The sequence below is a fragment of the Manihot esculenta genome, chromosome 8, assembly GCF_001659605.2.
Source record: "Manihot esculenta cultivar AM560-2 chromosome 8, M.esculenta_v8, whole genome shotgun sequence".
Lineage (NCBI taxonomy): Eukaryota > Viridiplantae > Streptophyta > Magnoliopsida > Malpighiales > Euphorbiaceae > Manihot > Manihot esculenta.
In genome coordinates this window covers 25,942,509-25,957,841 of record NC_035168.2, presented here as the reverse complement: position 1 = coordinate 25,957,841, position 15,333 = coordinate 25,942,509, and the positions used below count along the sequence as shown (strand labels likewise).

Sequence of the window (15,333 nt, the reverse complement as noted above, 5' to 3'; positions counted from 1 at the left end):
TGATCTGTTCACGAGTCAGATCGTGAGTCTAAACGAGCCGAATACTGCTAAGTTTAACTTCGACTCGTTTATTAAACGAACCTAAAAAGTGAGCTCGACCTTGACTCGTTTAGAAAACGAACTAAACCCGATCGAGTTTTTATCGAGTCGAATATCAAAGTTCGTTTACACCCCTATCTAAATTTAAACCTTATTGGAATAAGTCTATTAAAAAATAATTAAAGCGATTTCTTAAATAAATTGAAGTGCTATTAAGGAATAAGGAAACAATATTGCTTCGTTTATAAAAAGAATTAATTGAATTATTACACAAATACATTTTAAATTAAAAATATAATTTTTTATTCAGAATTAACTGAAAAATCTCGTTGGAAAATTTTTTTCTTATACCAAATAAGGGGATTGTGTGAGTTGTATTAATATCAAAATGATACAACAATCTTCTTTTAGAACACTTTCATACAAAATGAAAAAGAACATACACTGAACAATTTAGACCATCTTAAATAGAACGTGAAGCACTGGACTAAAACCAATTCACAGACAGGCCTCGTCACTTTCTGTTTCAGAAATCATTTGGCAAAAAACCGTTGGCAGTTAATCCTCCATCCACACATATAACTTGCCCAGTAATGTAAGAAGCTGCAGGAAGACAAAGGAACGCCACCAGCGATGAAACCTCGTTGGGCTCTGCAACGCGCGCAATTGGAGTTTGGCCTAACATCCCCCCATACGCCTTCAAAACGGCTGGATCCTATAACAAAACTCTAAATTAAACCACACAAGCGTCACATATAAGCACAAATCCTTAAGACAAAGCATGAGTTACAGAGAGATGAGGCAGTACAGATTCCTGCATGACGGAGGTTCTGGTCCCTGACGGAGAAACAGTGTTTGCCCGAATGTTATCTTGTGCCCATTCACATGCCAAGTTCTTTGTTAATTGGTTGATTGCCCCTGTAATTGACTCCAATTAGCATGGAATTAAGATTTAGTTGTCGGAAACTGTTGGGTAATAGCATACCTTTAGTTGCTGCATATAAGGAAATCATCGGCAAAGCGACTTCGCCGGCGATAGAGGATATAAAGACGATACTTCCATTTCCTGATGCTTTCAAAAGTGGATGCGATAATTGACAGAGATGATAAGGAGATTCCAAGTTTGTTGTCGTTATGGTTGAGTAGTCTTCCATATTATAATTTAAACAATTTTTTAGTCTAACTGTTGCAGCATTATTCACCTGAGAAGAAACACACTCAGCATCAGACACTTCACTCACATAAACATCGACAAGGCTAATGATTTGGTCGGATTCAGACAGAAAATTACGAGGATATTGAGCTTCCCATCAAAAACAGAGGAGACTGTATCAATCAGCTTCTCTCTCTGAGCTCTAGATGTGAGGTCACAAACTGAGAAGCTAACGTCGAACCCTTTACTCTTCCATTCTTCTGTCCTCTCTTTGAGCTCTTTCTCATTACGGGAACAGATATGAACTCTCGCTCCAAACCCTGCTAGTTCTTCTACTATGGCGTAGCTGATGAGATATAAATAAAATCAATGCAAAATTAACAAAATTAACATGGAAGGTTAGAGAAACAGAGAGAGGGAAAGAAAAGAAAATAACCCAATTCCTCTGGTTCCGCCGGTGACAAGTGCAGTCCTGCCCTTGAGTGACCACCTTTGATCTCTGCAACCAAGCTCTGTTTCTGCCATGTCTGTTGCAATGATGAAGCAAGTAGAAGCCTACAGGCAGTGGTATTAATAGTCCTCCTGCAATTGGGAACTGTGAAGAGACAGGAGGGGCCGCGTCCCGAAATTTCTATTTCTTTTATGTACATATTCAATTTAAATCAGGGAGATGGAAACCGAAAATTTTATCTAAAGTGATAAAGTACTGATTAAATAAAATGGTTTATTTAATTTTTAAATTATTAAAAATATCATTAAAAATTAAAAATGTAATACGTTTAAATTTTCGTAAAAGAAATAATAAATTTTTTAATAAACATCATATGATTTTTTTGAATCCTTAAATAAATAATTTTAATATTATATTTTAATAATTTAATTTATAAATATTTTATATTAATTTATATTATTATAAATAAATAAAATAGTTTTATAAAACTTATAAAATAAATAAAATATTATTTATAATTTTTTAAATGAACAGTAAATTAAAAGACATTTATATCGATTAAAACTATAAATAATTATATATATATATTTTTTATTTTTTATTAATTAAAGATTAAATTTTAACATTAGAATTTTTTTAAAAATTTTTTTAACATATCTTTAAAAAAATACTACTATTATTATACTATTATTATAATATGATATATGTAATAAAAATAATAATAAAATATAATAAAATTTAAATGTAATTTTCTTATATAAATATGAGATTTAAATAATATTATAAATTAATTAAGAAAATATCTTATGATTTTTTATTAGTTTGGAATTACTTTTAACTATTTTTATATTTTCATAATTTTTATAGTTAATCTTTATTAAGAAAATATTAATTATTTTTTTATAAATTAATTTTTCAATGTATTTTAATCATTTATATTATTTATTTTATATATATAATATTATCAATAATTATAATAATATTTGCATATTTTAATAATATTTAAAAATTTTTAAAAGTTAAAGTGCGGTTTAAGTTTCTCTAATTTAATAAAATGTCTATTTTAATTTTTATATTTTTAAAAATTTATAATTTAGTTATTGACAATTAAAAAAATTATAATTTAATTTTTATCATTAAAATTAGAATTAACTTACTATTAATTTTTATGAAAAAACTCAAATTATCCTTAAAATTTTTTGAGAGGAACTAAATTATTACACGTTAAATTTATTTGATCCGACATTGCAGCCACTACGAGAAGGTCCAACATTGGCCGCAACAGGCAACGTGATAGATTTAGTGGTCGAAACTTGCCTATTTTTGGTGAAGACAAAGACCGTGTGTAGCGATTGCACGCTAAATCTAATTACTTGGAGATCGTGGAAGAAAGCTATTGTGCGATTCGATAAATCGTGCATGCCTTTGCGATATTGCCCATTTTGAGGGTCACACGTCCCTTCACTATAGTATTCCTATCAATGGTGATGCCTGCACAAGGTGGTATCGTCAACTCACAGGGCGGACACCTATTATGGCAATTATGAAATCGAGAGAAATTGGCCTTCTGTCGATTCTCATCGACAAAGAGGACAGAATAATTGTCGACGAAAGAGTAAAGGTTCAATATTTAGTAGTTTAGTCCCTTTAGTTTTCTCTATGCGAGTTTAAAGATTCTAAGGATATTTTGATCATTTTCATGAAAATTAATAATAAGTTAATTTTATTCTAACTGTAGGGACTAAATTATAATTTTTTAATTATCAATGGCTAAATTATAAATTTTTAAAAATAAATAAACTAAAATAAATATTTTATTCAATTAAAGGAATTAAACTGCAGTTTATTCATTTTTAATTGAGATGCTAATATTAAAATTGGTGTTTAATTGAAAAAATAAAAAGTAATTTGAATTTTTTTAAATGAATTATTCTTTTTATATTTTATAATAATTTTAAATTTAAATATTTATAAATTTCTATAATATTTTATTTATTTTATAAAATTATTAATTTTATTTATTAATAATATAAATATAAATAAGTATATTTATAAATTAAATATTAAAATTTAAAAATTAAATTTATTTATACAATGAGAGTTTTAGCCGCTATTAAATTATTTTTTAGTGATTTAAATTTTTAATTTTTTAATTTATAAATAGAGAGTTAATAGTGTTACTACTTTTGGGATTAAATGGCTATTTTTAAAAATTTCTAGATTAAATAGGTATTATATATTAATTTAATAAGCCAAATGAACTATTTTATTTATCACAAACTTAAATAACTTTTGATAAAACTTTTAGGAGTACAAAGAGATCATTTGCCTTTTAGTTAAGCAGCTCTTAATTTTCATTATTCCTTATCAAGGTTCGACACTTTACTTAAATAAGTAAAGTGGATATTTGATTTTTATAAATAAAATAAATATTTATTGAGAATATTTTATTTTTTTTAATAAAATAATCTAATGTAAATATAATTTAATTTTAGTTTAATGGATTAGAGATATTTATACTAATTAATAGAATTTTTACTCATCTGATAGAATAATTAATAAATTTTTATAAATTACAGAAAGTGAAAATACTTAATTATTAAAATTAATATAAATTTTTTAAAATTTTAGAAATTTGATAATTTGTTTTTTAAAATTAAAAAATTAATTAAAGATTTTCTTATAATATAAAAATTAAATAATAAATTTTCTAAAATCTAATTAATATCATAACCTTTATCTAACAACGATATGATTATTTGCTTATCTTTTAAATAGAAATCAAACACAATTACTCAATAAATTGACCTTTCTAATTAAATATTCTAACTCGTAGTGGGCTTCCAAGGAATAAAATAGTTAGGGATGATTAAAAAAAAAAACAAACGTGGACATGGAAACAAGAATATCAAAATTCAAGTGGAGCATGAGCATCTACGGCCGAATCAAGGCCGAAACATGCCAGACCGCCTGCTTCTAGAACCGAGGCAGAAACTCCGATGCAAGCCGAAAGTTGTTCTCAACATCCTGTAGATATTTGGCCAATCAGGAAGTGCCATGTCAACGACATCCAGGTATGGAAAGTAATGATAATTGTTAACTAAACCGGTGACCACCACCCAGCAACCAGACAACTTTTGACCTGATCAGTCACTGTTTCACGGCAAGCAATATCGTCGTTTTTGTTTGTCGTAAGCAGAGGCCAGTAGGCAAAATCGTCCTTTGGTTTTGTATGTTCTTGTGGATGGTCGGCCCAATTGTCAAGTACCAGGCTACAGCGCCCCTGACTCCACTCAACTCCTCCTCTGGTAGTCCCAAGCATTTATGCACCTCGCCAACATGCTTGCTTTCGAGATTCAGAGTCGGCCCATTATGCCTTTTGAAATAAAGAATTTTAATTTTTTCTAAATTAAAAATTTTATTTAAAAAAATTTAAAATTATGCATGAACAAATTAGAGAGTTTAAGAGAATAAACAGTTTAAGTCTCTCAAATTATATTACTTTCATTCATCAAACCGAGTAAGGCTGTATTATAATACTTCAACAAAAAGAAAAAAAGCTGGACTATAATAGTTTCTTTTTTTATTTAATAAAAAGTAATTTTTTTTTAAAAAATTTATTATTTAACCTCTATATTATAATTAATTGATCTCTCAACTTTAAAAAATATATTAAAATATTTCTGATATTTTAAAAAATATTATAGTTGATTTTTTTATTTGTTTTATTTGTTAAGTAGTTTATTATTTAATTTTTATATTTTAAAAAATTTATTAATTAATCTTTCAATTGTATAAAAAATTTATTAATTAATTTTTTTATGTTAAATATATTTTAAATTTTTGAAATATAATTATTTAGATTACATCAAGAGTTTTAATAAAAAAATATTTAATTAAAATGAAATTTAGAAAACGAATGATTAAAAATTAAAATTTTTTATTGAATTTTTAATAATTAAAAAGTAGTTTAAACAGTTAAAAGTTATTATTTATAATAAAAAATTTAATATGAAAAATTATGAAAAAATTTAAAAAATTTATAAAAATATAAAATTGATTTATAAACTATTGAAATTTTTATCTTAAATTTTATGATAGGTATATGCCTTTATTACACTTTTAAAAGTCATGTATTTTAATTTTTTTTAAAAAAATTATTATAGAAGTTCTGTCTAAATTTATTATAAAAATTAAAATTAATTACTCTATATTATTTATTTATAATATTTAATGGTTAAAATTAATAGAGGGAGATGAATTAGTAAATTTTTTAAAATATTAAAAATATTTTAATATATTTTTTAAAATTAAATAAGCAATTAATTTTTTCTATAATATGATAATTAAATAATAATTTTTTTTCTTTAAATTAATAAGACGAGTTACGTCAGAGTGGAGGTTGTAAAGAGTGAGTTGTGGCGCACAACCACATTGAGATGTAAAAAGTAGGATGCATTCAAAATGATGACTTATGAATATTGTGGCAAAATAATCAATGATTTAAGCAGAAACAACTGGGTATGGAAATGGAGTTGGGAATAGCATATGCAACTTAAAAAGAATATGATAAAAAAAATTATGAAAAATGTAAAAAAAAAGAAAAGAAATAAATATGAAACTGTTGGGAAACAATAATTTTCTATGACAAAAAATAGTAAACTATTTATGAAATCTAATATACAATTATTTTCAAGATTATTTGAGGTTTAAGAGTACATTTTATATTCTTAGCTTTCTACATTGGAACCTTAGTTTTCCTCTTCTCATTCAATATTGAGAAAAAATGAAAAAAGATAGTCTCATATAAAATTGATGTAATTCAATATTCAAGTTAGCATCTAATACTAAAACTAATTTTATTGAGGTGTATATTGTAACAGATAAAAAAGTTTTCTCATAATCTATTTCATCTTATTATATATACTCCTTAGCTACCAAATAAATTTTGTATTTTTTAGTATTACTGTCAATCTTATACTTTATTTTGAGAGTCTACTTATTTTCAATTATCTTACATTCTAATGGCAATCTCTTCTTTTATTACTTTAGCCAGACATTTAATTAAGATTTGTATTTATATTCTTTGGCACTTCTTCATAAGGAATAACTATAAATATTTTTCCTTCAATTTCAAAACGATGATGAAAAATCCTTGGATTGCTCGTTCATTATAGCTGGGATCAATTTATTAACTCTTTAATAGGTACATTATTCTCACTTGGATCAAATTTCTTAATTGGATTCCCTTTAGGTTGCAATTATGAATCCAAATAAACATATTTATTTATATATATATTGCTCCCACTTGAAAGTTTATATGTCAAAATCTTTATAGTAGAAGTGTCTTGATTGTGAGTTTTAAATAGAGATAAGCATTGTTCCATCCCTCCATGCTTTAGAAAGTCATTTTCTAAAAATGTGAGATCTGTAATTTAAACTCAATTACACTTCCATTATCTTGCTCACTAATAAACACATTTCTTTTGATTATTCGGAACATCTTAAAATGATACATTTCTTTCGCCTTGAACTTAATTTTCCAAATATATAGGAAGGGTTGTGAGCAATTGCAGTACATCTCCATGGTTTTAGAATTTTTAATTAGGATTATATTTAGTCCATAACTTGTATGGTGGGAATTAAGTATAAAGGTGGTCATTAATAGTGTACCACCCACCCAATAGATGATTGTTAAATTAGCTTGTCCATCATCAATCTAGCCATTCCTAATAGAGTTTTAGTTTTCATTTCCATTATAATGTTTTGTTGTGGTGTACTTGAAATTGTTAATTGATATTTTATATTTTTCATCCTATAATTCTTTGAATTGCCCTCATAAATATTTTCTATCTTGATCAGTTCTTAAAGAATTTATATTTCTATCTAATTAATTCTGAACAAAAGTAAAAAAATTTAATAAAATAACTTAAATTCTCATATTTATGAGATAGTAAATAGTCAAACTATATTGAGTGTAATCGTCAATATACACCATGCCTAGCCCTTAGGTTCATTGGACGATAAATATTAGAATGAATTACTTGTATTAAAAATTCAACTCTGGTTACCTTTCCAAATTGTTTTCTTGACATTTTTCCCATTAAATAATATTTACAAGTTGACATTTTCGCTTTATTAATATTACCTAATAAGTCATTTTTTACTGCTAATTATTACGTATGTTATTGATCTATATGGCCGAGTTTACCATGACAGAAATTCACATCATTCATAGATACATTAGAATAAGTAAATAAGAAAACAAAAACATACATTACTAGAATTACTAATAATATCTAAAATAACAAAAGTCAATTGGCTTTATAAAGCCAAACTTTTGGGTAGTTAAGTAATTTAATTCTAACGTTTCAATTTTGGTAAATTAGTTCAAAATTGAAACTTTTATAAACCTTTAATCTTACTTTGAAATCCAAATTGAGAAGAGTATATCGTTGTTTTTTTTTTTTGAATCAAGAAAGACTTTATTTATCTTGTAGAATAATAATCCAAGAGACAATCAGGAATGTCAATCCAAATCTTGAATCTACCATGATGAATAGACTCTCTAGCTAATAAATGGGCGGCTCTATTTTCTGAACGCCGTACCCAACAAACATGAATGTTATCCTGAGACCGCATAACATCTTTGCAATCAGAAACAACTAATCCAAACTCTGAAAAGTCATCCAAAGGAGAGCGAATAGCCAAGGCTAAGGATTGGTTATCCGTAAAAATACAACCCGCCTGAAGAAAACAATCTCTAGCATAAAATAAACATTGACGCAAGGCCAAAGCTTCAGCAATAACAGGTTGCCCACCCCCCTCATAGAAACCCGAAATTGCAATGGAAAAGAAGCCTTCCAAGTCCTCAAATACTGCTGCAAAACCGAACAAATCAGCACTAGCAAAGACTGTACAATCAATGAATACAATCCAATCAACTTCAAGAGTGGTAGCCTCAACCAATGGGAGCACACGAGGAACAGATGGGTGGGATAACATCCTTGGTCGAGACACAAGTGAAGCCACATAATCATTAAAATAGGAACTAGCAGCATGATGAACCTCACTGGGTGACAAAACTTTATTGACCCACAATCTTTCATTCCTGGCATGCCATAACTTCCATGCATGTATAGCCATACGTGCAGTCCTTTCTCTGCCAAAAGTATTATAAATATGAATAAAGAAATCCATGAATATAGAAAAATCAACAGCAGTAGAAAAACCAACAAGTCTCCATAACTCAACAGCCATTGGACAATGCAAAAAAACATGTGAAATAGATTCATCATGATCACAAAAAAGACATGCAGCAGGTACATGTATCCCACGCCTCAAAAGAATATCCCGAGTAGGAAGCACTCCACGACAAGTACGCCAAAGAAAATCCCGAACTTTGGGAGGAACATCAAGAGACCAAAGACGATTCCACCCATCATTATAACCCAGCACACCAGTCCTACCCGACAATTCTAAGGCACAAAAATAGGCAGATTTAACTGAGTACACACCCTTCTTATGCAAGTGCCAAATTAATTTATCCGGTTTTGGGAATAGAGGCAATGGAATAGTAAGAATAGCTCTCATATCAGCAACACTAAAAATATTCATTAGCTTCTCTACATCCCAATGCAGCTCACCTTCAACAAACAAATCACATACTCTCATGGCTTCAGGAACAAACATCGCCTCATCTAAAGGCATAAAACCAATATCCCGAGGAATCCAAGGGCAATTAACAACAAAAACCTGCTTACCATCACCAATTCGCCACCTTACCCCACGTTGCAACATTTGTTGAGAAGACAAAATACTCTTCCAAACGAAGCTATAGTTAGAACCTAACCGAGCTGACAAAAAATCCCCATTCGGAAAATATTTAGCTTTGAGCACTCTATATAGAAGAGAATTGGTGTCAACCAACAAACGCCAACCTTGCTTTCCCAATAAGGCAGTATTAAAACTAGCCAAATCCCGAAAGCCCATCCCACCTTCCGATTTACGGCCGCACATTCGATCCCACGAGAGCCAATTCATCCCTCTCCCATCCTCACGACAACCACCCCACCAAAATTTATTCATCATGACCTGTAGCTGTCGGCAAGTGGAAACAGGTAATAAAAAAACATTCATGCAATATGTTGGAATTGCCTGTAATACAGATTTAATTAATACTTCTCTGCCTGCACGAGAAAGAAAACGATTACTCCAACTACTAATACGTTTCCAAATGCGATCCCTCAAGAAAGAGAAAATTTGCTTTTTACTACGGCCAATAAGAGATGGTAACCCCAAATAATTACCGCTACCCAAAGGAAGATGAACATCAAGTATTCCAGAGATGGTCAACCGGTTTTCCTCAGACACACACGGACTAAACATGATACCAGATTTATCAAAATTTACAGCCTGACCTGAAGCCTTCTCATAAACACCAAGAATTTGCTTAATCCGTATAGCTTCCTCCACTGTACCATCAAAAAATAGTAAGGAATCATCTACAAAGAAAAGGTGAGAAACTCGGGGGCAACCAACTTTCGCGCAACACCCATGCAAAAGGCCCTTATTTTCACTATCCTGAATCAACAAAGACAGTCCTTCAGCAACAATTAAGAATAAATAGGGAGAAATGGCATTTTAAATGACATTTTAAAATTAAATATTAAACAAATGACATTTTAAATATTAAACATGGGTGCATATTGACGCATAGACAATCATGGTTATTATTATGTATAATTGACTATTAGTTAATGTGGTTAGATTAAAAATATTTACCATGGTTAAAAAATTAAAAGAATCTCCTAATTCATCTAGATCGCTTGCCTTAAATTAGGAGATCTTAATAATTTCAAGTCAAAGTTTAATAATCTCTCTCATCAATGTACCTAGATCACTTATCTTTCTTGATCTTCTCAAGCTAAATTTATGTATTGGTGCAAGTTTGCTTCCTCTCCATTTCTCAATCTCTAGTGAATTTCATTCTCTGCTTCTCTAAATCCAATATCTGCCTCAACTTCTTGATCTCCAATCTCTCATAAGCCTCTTCAAATCTCTCTATAGCTTGAGCTAATCTCTTTATCCCATGTCTCTCCTCATCTCCTTTATTCTCCTCCTCCTCCTCTCCCTTCCCCTCTTCACTCTTCGATTCAATTGTGGGTGTAGCTATCACAACCGTCACAGTCATGGTGGAGTTATGGAGTTAATCCTGTACTTCTTCTAGACCTCATGAACCATCACAAACCTAGCCTTCTCGATCTTGTACTTCTCCTTAATGGTGTTGATATTGCAACAGTCAAGAGTGAGCGATGGTGGATGGTGTAATAAAATCTATGGGGTCACTGAGTTATTTAGCTATTGAATGAATTACAAGATTCTTTTAGGGTTTTTTTTAACTTAATTTTTTTGAACCATAGTTGCTTATGTGTCAATATGGGACTCACAATTAATATTAAACATGTCATCTCTCCCACCAAGTCAGTAATAACACACTTCTCCTAATTAAGATTTCAAATTAGGATAAAATTTCACAAGAACTTCCATTTTGGACTAATTTGCTAAATTTGAAACATTAGAATAAAATTACCAAACCTTTAAGACCAATTGACTAATAGCAAAACTATCCAAGAAATATCTAGGACTATAAAATCTTCTACCTAGAAATAAGTTAACACCTTACTCATAAAAATGAATAGAAAAATGAAGTTTAGTCAACACTAACATAGAAAATAAATTTCAATGAATCCAAGGATAAAATAAGACATCATATAGGAGCAAAGTCTGCCCACTATGCATGGCAAGCTTGCCGATGCCAATACTCTTCATCTCCACTCTACAGTTGTTCCCAACATATATCCATTTCGGCCCTTGAGAGTAGTCAAATAATGATAATATTTTAATCATTCGCTACATAGTTTGTAGTACCTGAATCTATAATCTATAAAGGATTAGATTCATTAAATAAAATATAACTTAAAAATTTTATTGCATTCATAAGTGTAAAATAGTCATTTATCTTTTTACGCTTAGTGCAATCACGAGTAAAATATTCCTTATTACCACTTTTGAAACTGATACGGATCCAATAGGATAAATTTCCAACAATGGTGAGGAGAAACCTTATATCATTCAAATAAATCTAAAAGGAGTTTAAAGTCATATTCATATGATCCAAATACACTTGGCGCGTGCTTCAATTCATATAGGGTAGATTTAGTGCAACACTTGCAATTATGGGCTTAGGGAGCCTAATCAAGCCTATGTACTAAATCTACACAAAGGGAAACCTAAAGTAAAACCTAAAGTGAAGATAAAAAAAGGTTTTTATAAAGATTTAGCTTTGTTATGATGAGCTTGCTGTAACGACCCGGAAACCGGACCGCTACCGGCGCTAAGATCCAGATCGACTTAAGGTCACCGGGACTCGTAGCAAGCCTAACATACATCCTGTATACCTGTTAACTCCCATACATGATCAAGCATATACATAAAAACTTTAAACTTTCCATCTACCAAGCTTGACTTGTGCATGCACTAAAACTGAATACATAAAAACCCCATACTAGAGTCCTCATCAAATGCTCTAGTTGGGTCAACATTACATACATCAAGCTTGGTTTTCATATAACATCATTAAAAACATACATAAGGATCATGTACAAAAAGGGATTAACCATAAACTCTAGGGTCAAGCACAATACTAATCCTCAATAAACATTATTACATCATGTTACATTACATTACAATCCTTCTCATGTCCACTACTAAACTATTACATAAACTAAACTTTTACCCTTGGAGACTTCCTGGTCTATCCTGAACCTACAAACCTGGGGATTAAGAGAAAGAGGTGAGCTACTAGAGCCCAGTGAGCAAAATAGTAAAATATTATATTTAAAACATATGCTTTCATGGAACGCATCACATCACAGACAAATCACATCAAGGATGGACTTGTCACCAATAGCCCTCTACATAGTCCAACTATGCCAGGGCGTAGAATGGGTCTCTGGTCTTTCCCTTAAACATAACATAACATAACATTCCAATGTGCCAGGGGCGTAGAATGGGCCTCACTGGACTTCCATACCGTATCATCATCATATTATATCGAGGGCTAATGGGTCATCCAATATCCATCCACATCAACATCATATTATGCAATGCAACATATTCGTGAAATCTAATGCAAGCAACCTAATATATCTCATGGCATTCGTGATGCATGAATATGCTCAAAATTTAATTACTTTGAAACATAAAGATCCATTCTACTCACCTCAAGCTGACTCTGAACAGACTCTGAAGTAGCTATCTCACTGCTGGGTTCCTCGGTTCCTCGGGTCTGAACCTATACAGGTGGACTCAAATGAGGGACCAGACATACACTAACATGACTCTAAACAACTCCCCAAAAATTCCTTAAAACATCACAAAACATTCATGCAAAACAGGCAAAGGAAAGTTGGACAGGGGACATTCGGCGGCACCTTCGGCGGTCGAACTCCCTTCCAGATTCGAAAGCCATGCACCTTCAGCGGCACCTCCGGCGGCCGAAAGTCCCTTCCAGATTCGAAACTCATGCACTTTCGGCGGCAGGTTCGGCGGCCGAAACTTCCTTCCAGAGCCGAAAGTCCAAACTTTCGGGGGTGAGCTTAGGCGGCCAAACTACCTCAACAGGCAGGTTCGGCGGCCGAACATGGCTTCGGCAGCTGAACCTGAGTTCTTCCAGAAAGGGAGAACTCAAGCCTCTCATGCAAATTTGCCTCCCAAACCTACCAAACTCATACACAACACTCCCAAGCATGCATAAACATGTATTCAAGCATATAGGGGTATCAAACTAGCCTAAACCCTAACAAACATCACATTAAACATGCCTTTAAACATACATTTCCCCTAAAACTAACATAAAGCCTAATATTATGCATTTACTCTAAACATGCATTAACCCTCTTAAAACCCCTCAAAACTTACTTAAAACATAAAAGAAGGTGAGGATCAACGCTTACCTCTTGAAGATCGAGAGAAAACGTGACCCAACTCGGAGATTTGGGAAAAACGAGTTCCGAAGGTCTCCAAGCTTCAAAACCTTGTTCTTTGCTCAAAAACTTCAAAACCAAGTTAAAACTTGTCAAAAGCTTGAAAGATTTGAAGGAAAACATAAAAAATAACCATGGAAGGGCATGGAGTCACGTTTGCCCGAAAATGGGCGAATGGAGAAGAAAACTCGCCCATTTTCGGACACGGGCCCTTTTATAGGTGGCTGGCCAGACCACCTTCGGAGGCTAAAGGTGCTCCCTAAACTTCACCATGTTCGGCGGCTGAACCTGGATTTCCTTCCAATGTACTTTTCTTTCAAAACTCATTTTCTTTCTTCTCTAAAACCTTAAAATACATGAAAACATTTTAGAAAAACATATTTTACCCTTCTAGAGAGCTCCGACATCCGAGATTCCGCCGGACGGTAGGAATTTCGATGCCGGAGTCTAGCCGGGTATTATATTCTCCCCCCCTTAAGAACATTCGTCCCCAAATGTTCCACAACAAGCACATGCATAGCATAAAACACATAACAACAAGGAAGCACATAAAACAAAAACACTAACCTTAAAAGAGGTAGGGGTATTGCTGGAGCATAGACTCCCGTGTCTCCCAGGTACATTATTCTATGTTGTGGTGATTCCAAAGGACTTTCACCATCGGGATTTTCTTGTTCCTCAACTTTCTGATCTGCGTGTCTAGGATCCGCACTGGCTGCTCAACATAGGTGAGATCTCCTAGGATCTCTACATCAGGCTCACTAAGAACCTTGCCCGGTTCTGACATGAATTTCCGTAACATAGAAACATGGAAAACTGGATGGATTCTCTCCATAGAAGCAGGTAAGTCCAACTTGTACGATACATTCCCAATCTTCTGTAAGATTTCAAAGGGTCCGATATACCGTGGAGCTAGCTTACCTTTCTTCTTGTAATACCCGGCTCGAGGCCAGCATCGGAATTCCTATCGTCCGGTGGAAGTTCTGATGTCGGAATGCTCTAGCAGGGTTTGGGTTATGTTTTGCTATGTTTTAAAGAGGTTTTAATGTTTTAAAGTGTAAAAGAAATGAGTTTTTGAAAGAAAAGCACCAAGGGAGAAATGCCAAGGTTCGACCGCCGAAGGTGACTTTCGGCCGCCGAACATGCATGGCTTTCGGGTTCACATTTGGCCGCCGAAGGTGGTCTGGCCAGCCACCTATAAAAGGCCCTAGGTCGGTCAAATGGATAAGATTTTCTTTCCATTTGCATGAGCTGAGGTGAGACTTGAGCTTCCTTGAGTGATTCATGTGTTTTCTCAAAGTTTTCATGGTTTTGATAGATTTTCATGTGTGTTTGAAGTGTTTGAGCAAAAGAGCAAAGTTTGGAAGCTTGGAGACTTTTGAGAGAGGATTTCTCCATATCTCCACGTTAGGATCATTTATTCTCTTGTTTGGAAGAGGTAAGTGAAGATCCTGAACTTCCTTTCATGATTTTTGAAGGTTTTATGGGAGTTTTATGGGTAGTTATGCATGGTTAGGGTAAGGGAGGTTTTTGATGATTTTGTGTCTAAGCATGTTTACATGTTGTGTGAGATGTTTGTTTGAGGTTTTAGGCTAGTTTTGGACCTCTTTATGCATGTTATATGGTATATGCTAGTTGGGAGT

General features: G+C 32.1%; 2 protein-coding genes across 4 annotated transcripts; both read right to left on the bottom strand.

The window, feature by feature from the left end:
* Positions 1-431: 431 nt before the first annotated feature.
* Positions 432-1,788, bottom strand: LOC110620605 (tropinone reductase homolog At2g29330). Of its 3 annotated transcripts, none has more exons than XM_043958807.1 (5): positions 1,629-1,788; positions 1,331-1,538; positions 1,025-1,241; positions 821-957; positions 432-736 (listed from the first exon to the last, which is right to left on the bottom strand). In XM_043958807.1, the coding sequence occupies exons 1-5, from the start codon at positions 1,715-1,717 to the stop codon at positions 566-568; spliced, it is 822 nt and encodes a 273-aa protein (XP_043814742.1). In that variant the 5' UTR covers positions 1,718-1,788; the 3' UTR covers positions 432-565. The 3 variants fall into 3 exon arrangements, with proteins under 3 accessions (XP_043814742.1, XP_021620096.1, XP_021620097.1); XM_021764404.2 differs by having other exon boundaries at positions 432-767; positions 848-957; XM_021764405.2 differs by having other exon boundaries at positions 432-754; positions 848-957.
* A 6,384-nt stretch (positions 1,789-8,172) lies between these two features.
* LOC122724436 lies at positions 8,173-10,370 on the bottom strand. Its single transcript, XM_043959393.1, has 3 exons — positions 10,341-10,370; positions 9,290-10,226; positions 8,173-8,805 (listed from the first exon to the last, which is right to left on the bottom strand). Exons 1-3 carry the CDS (start codon positions 10,368-10,370, stop codon positions 8,357-8,359), a joined length of 1,416 nt encoding a protein of 471 aa, XP_043815328.1. The 3' UTR covers positions 8,173-8,356.
* Positions 10,371-15,333: the final 4,963 nt, after the last annotated feature.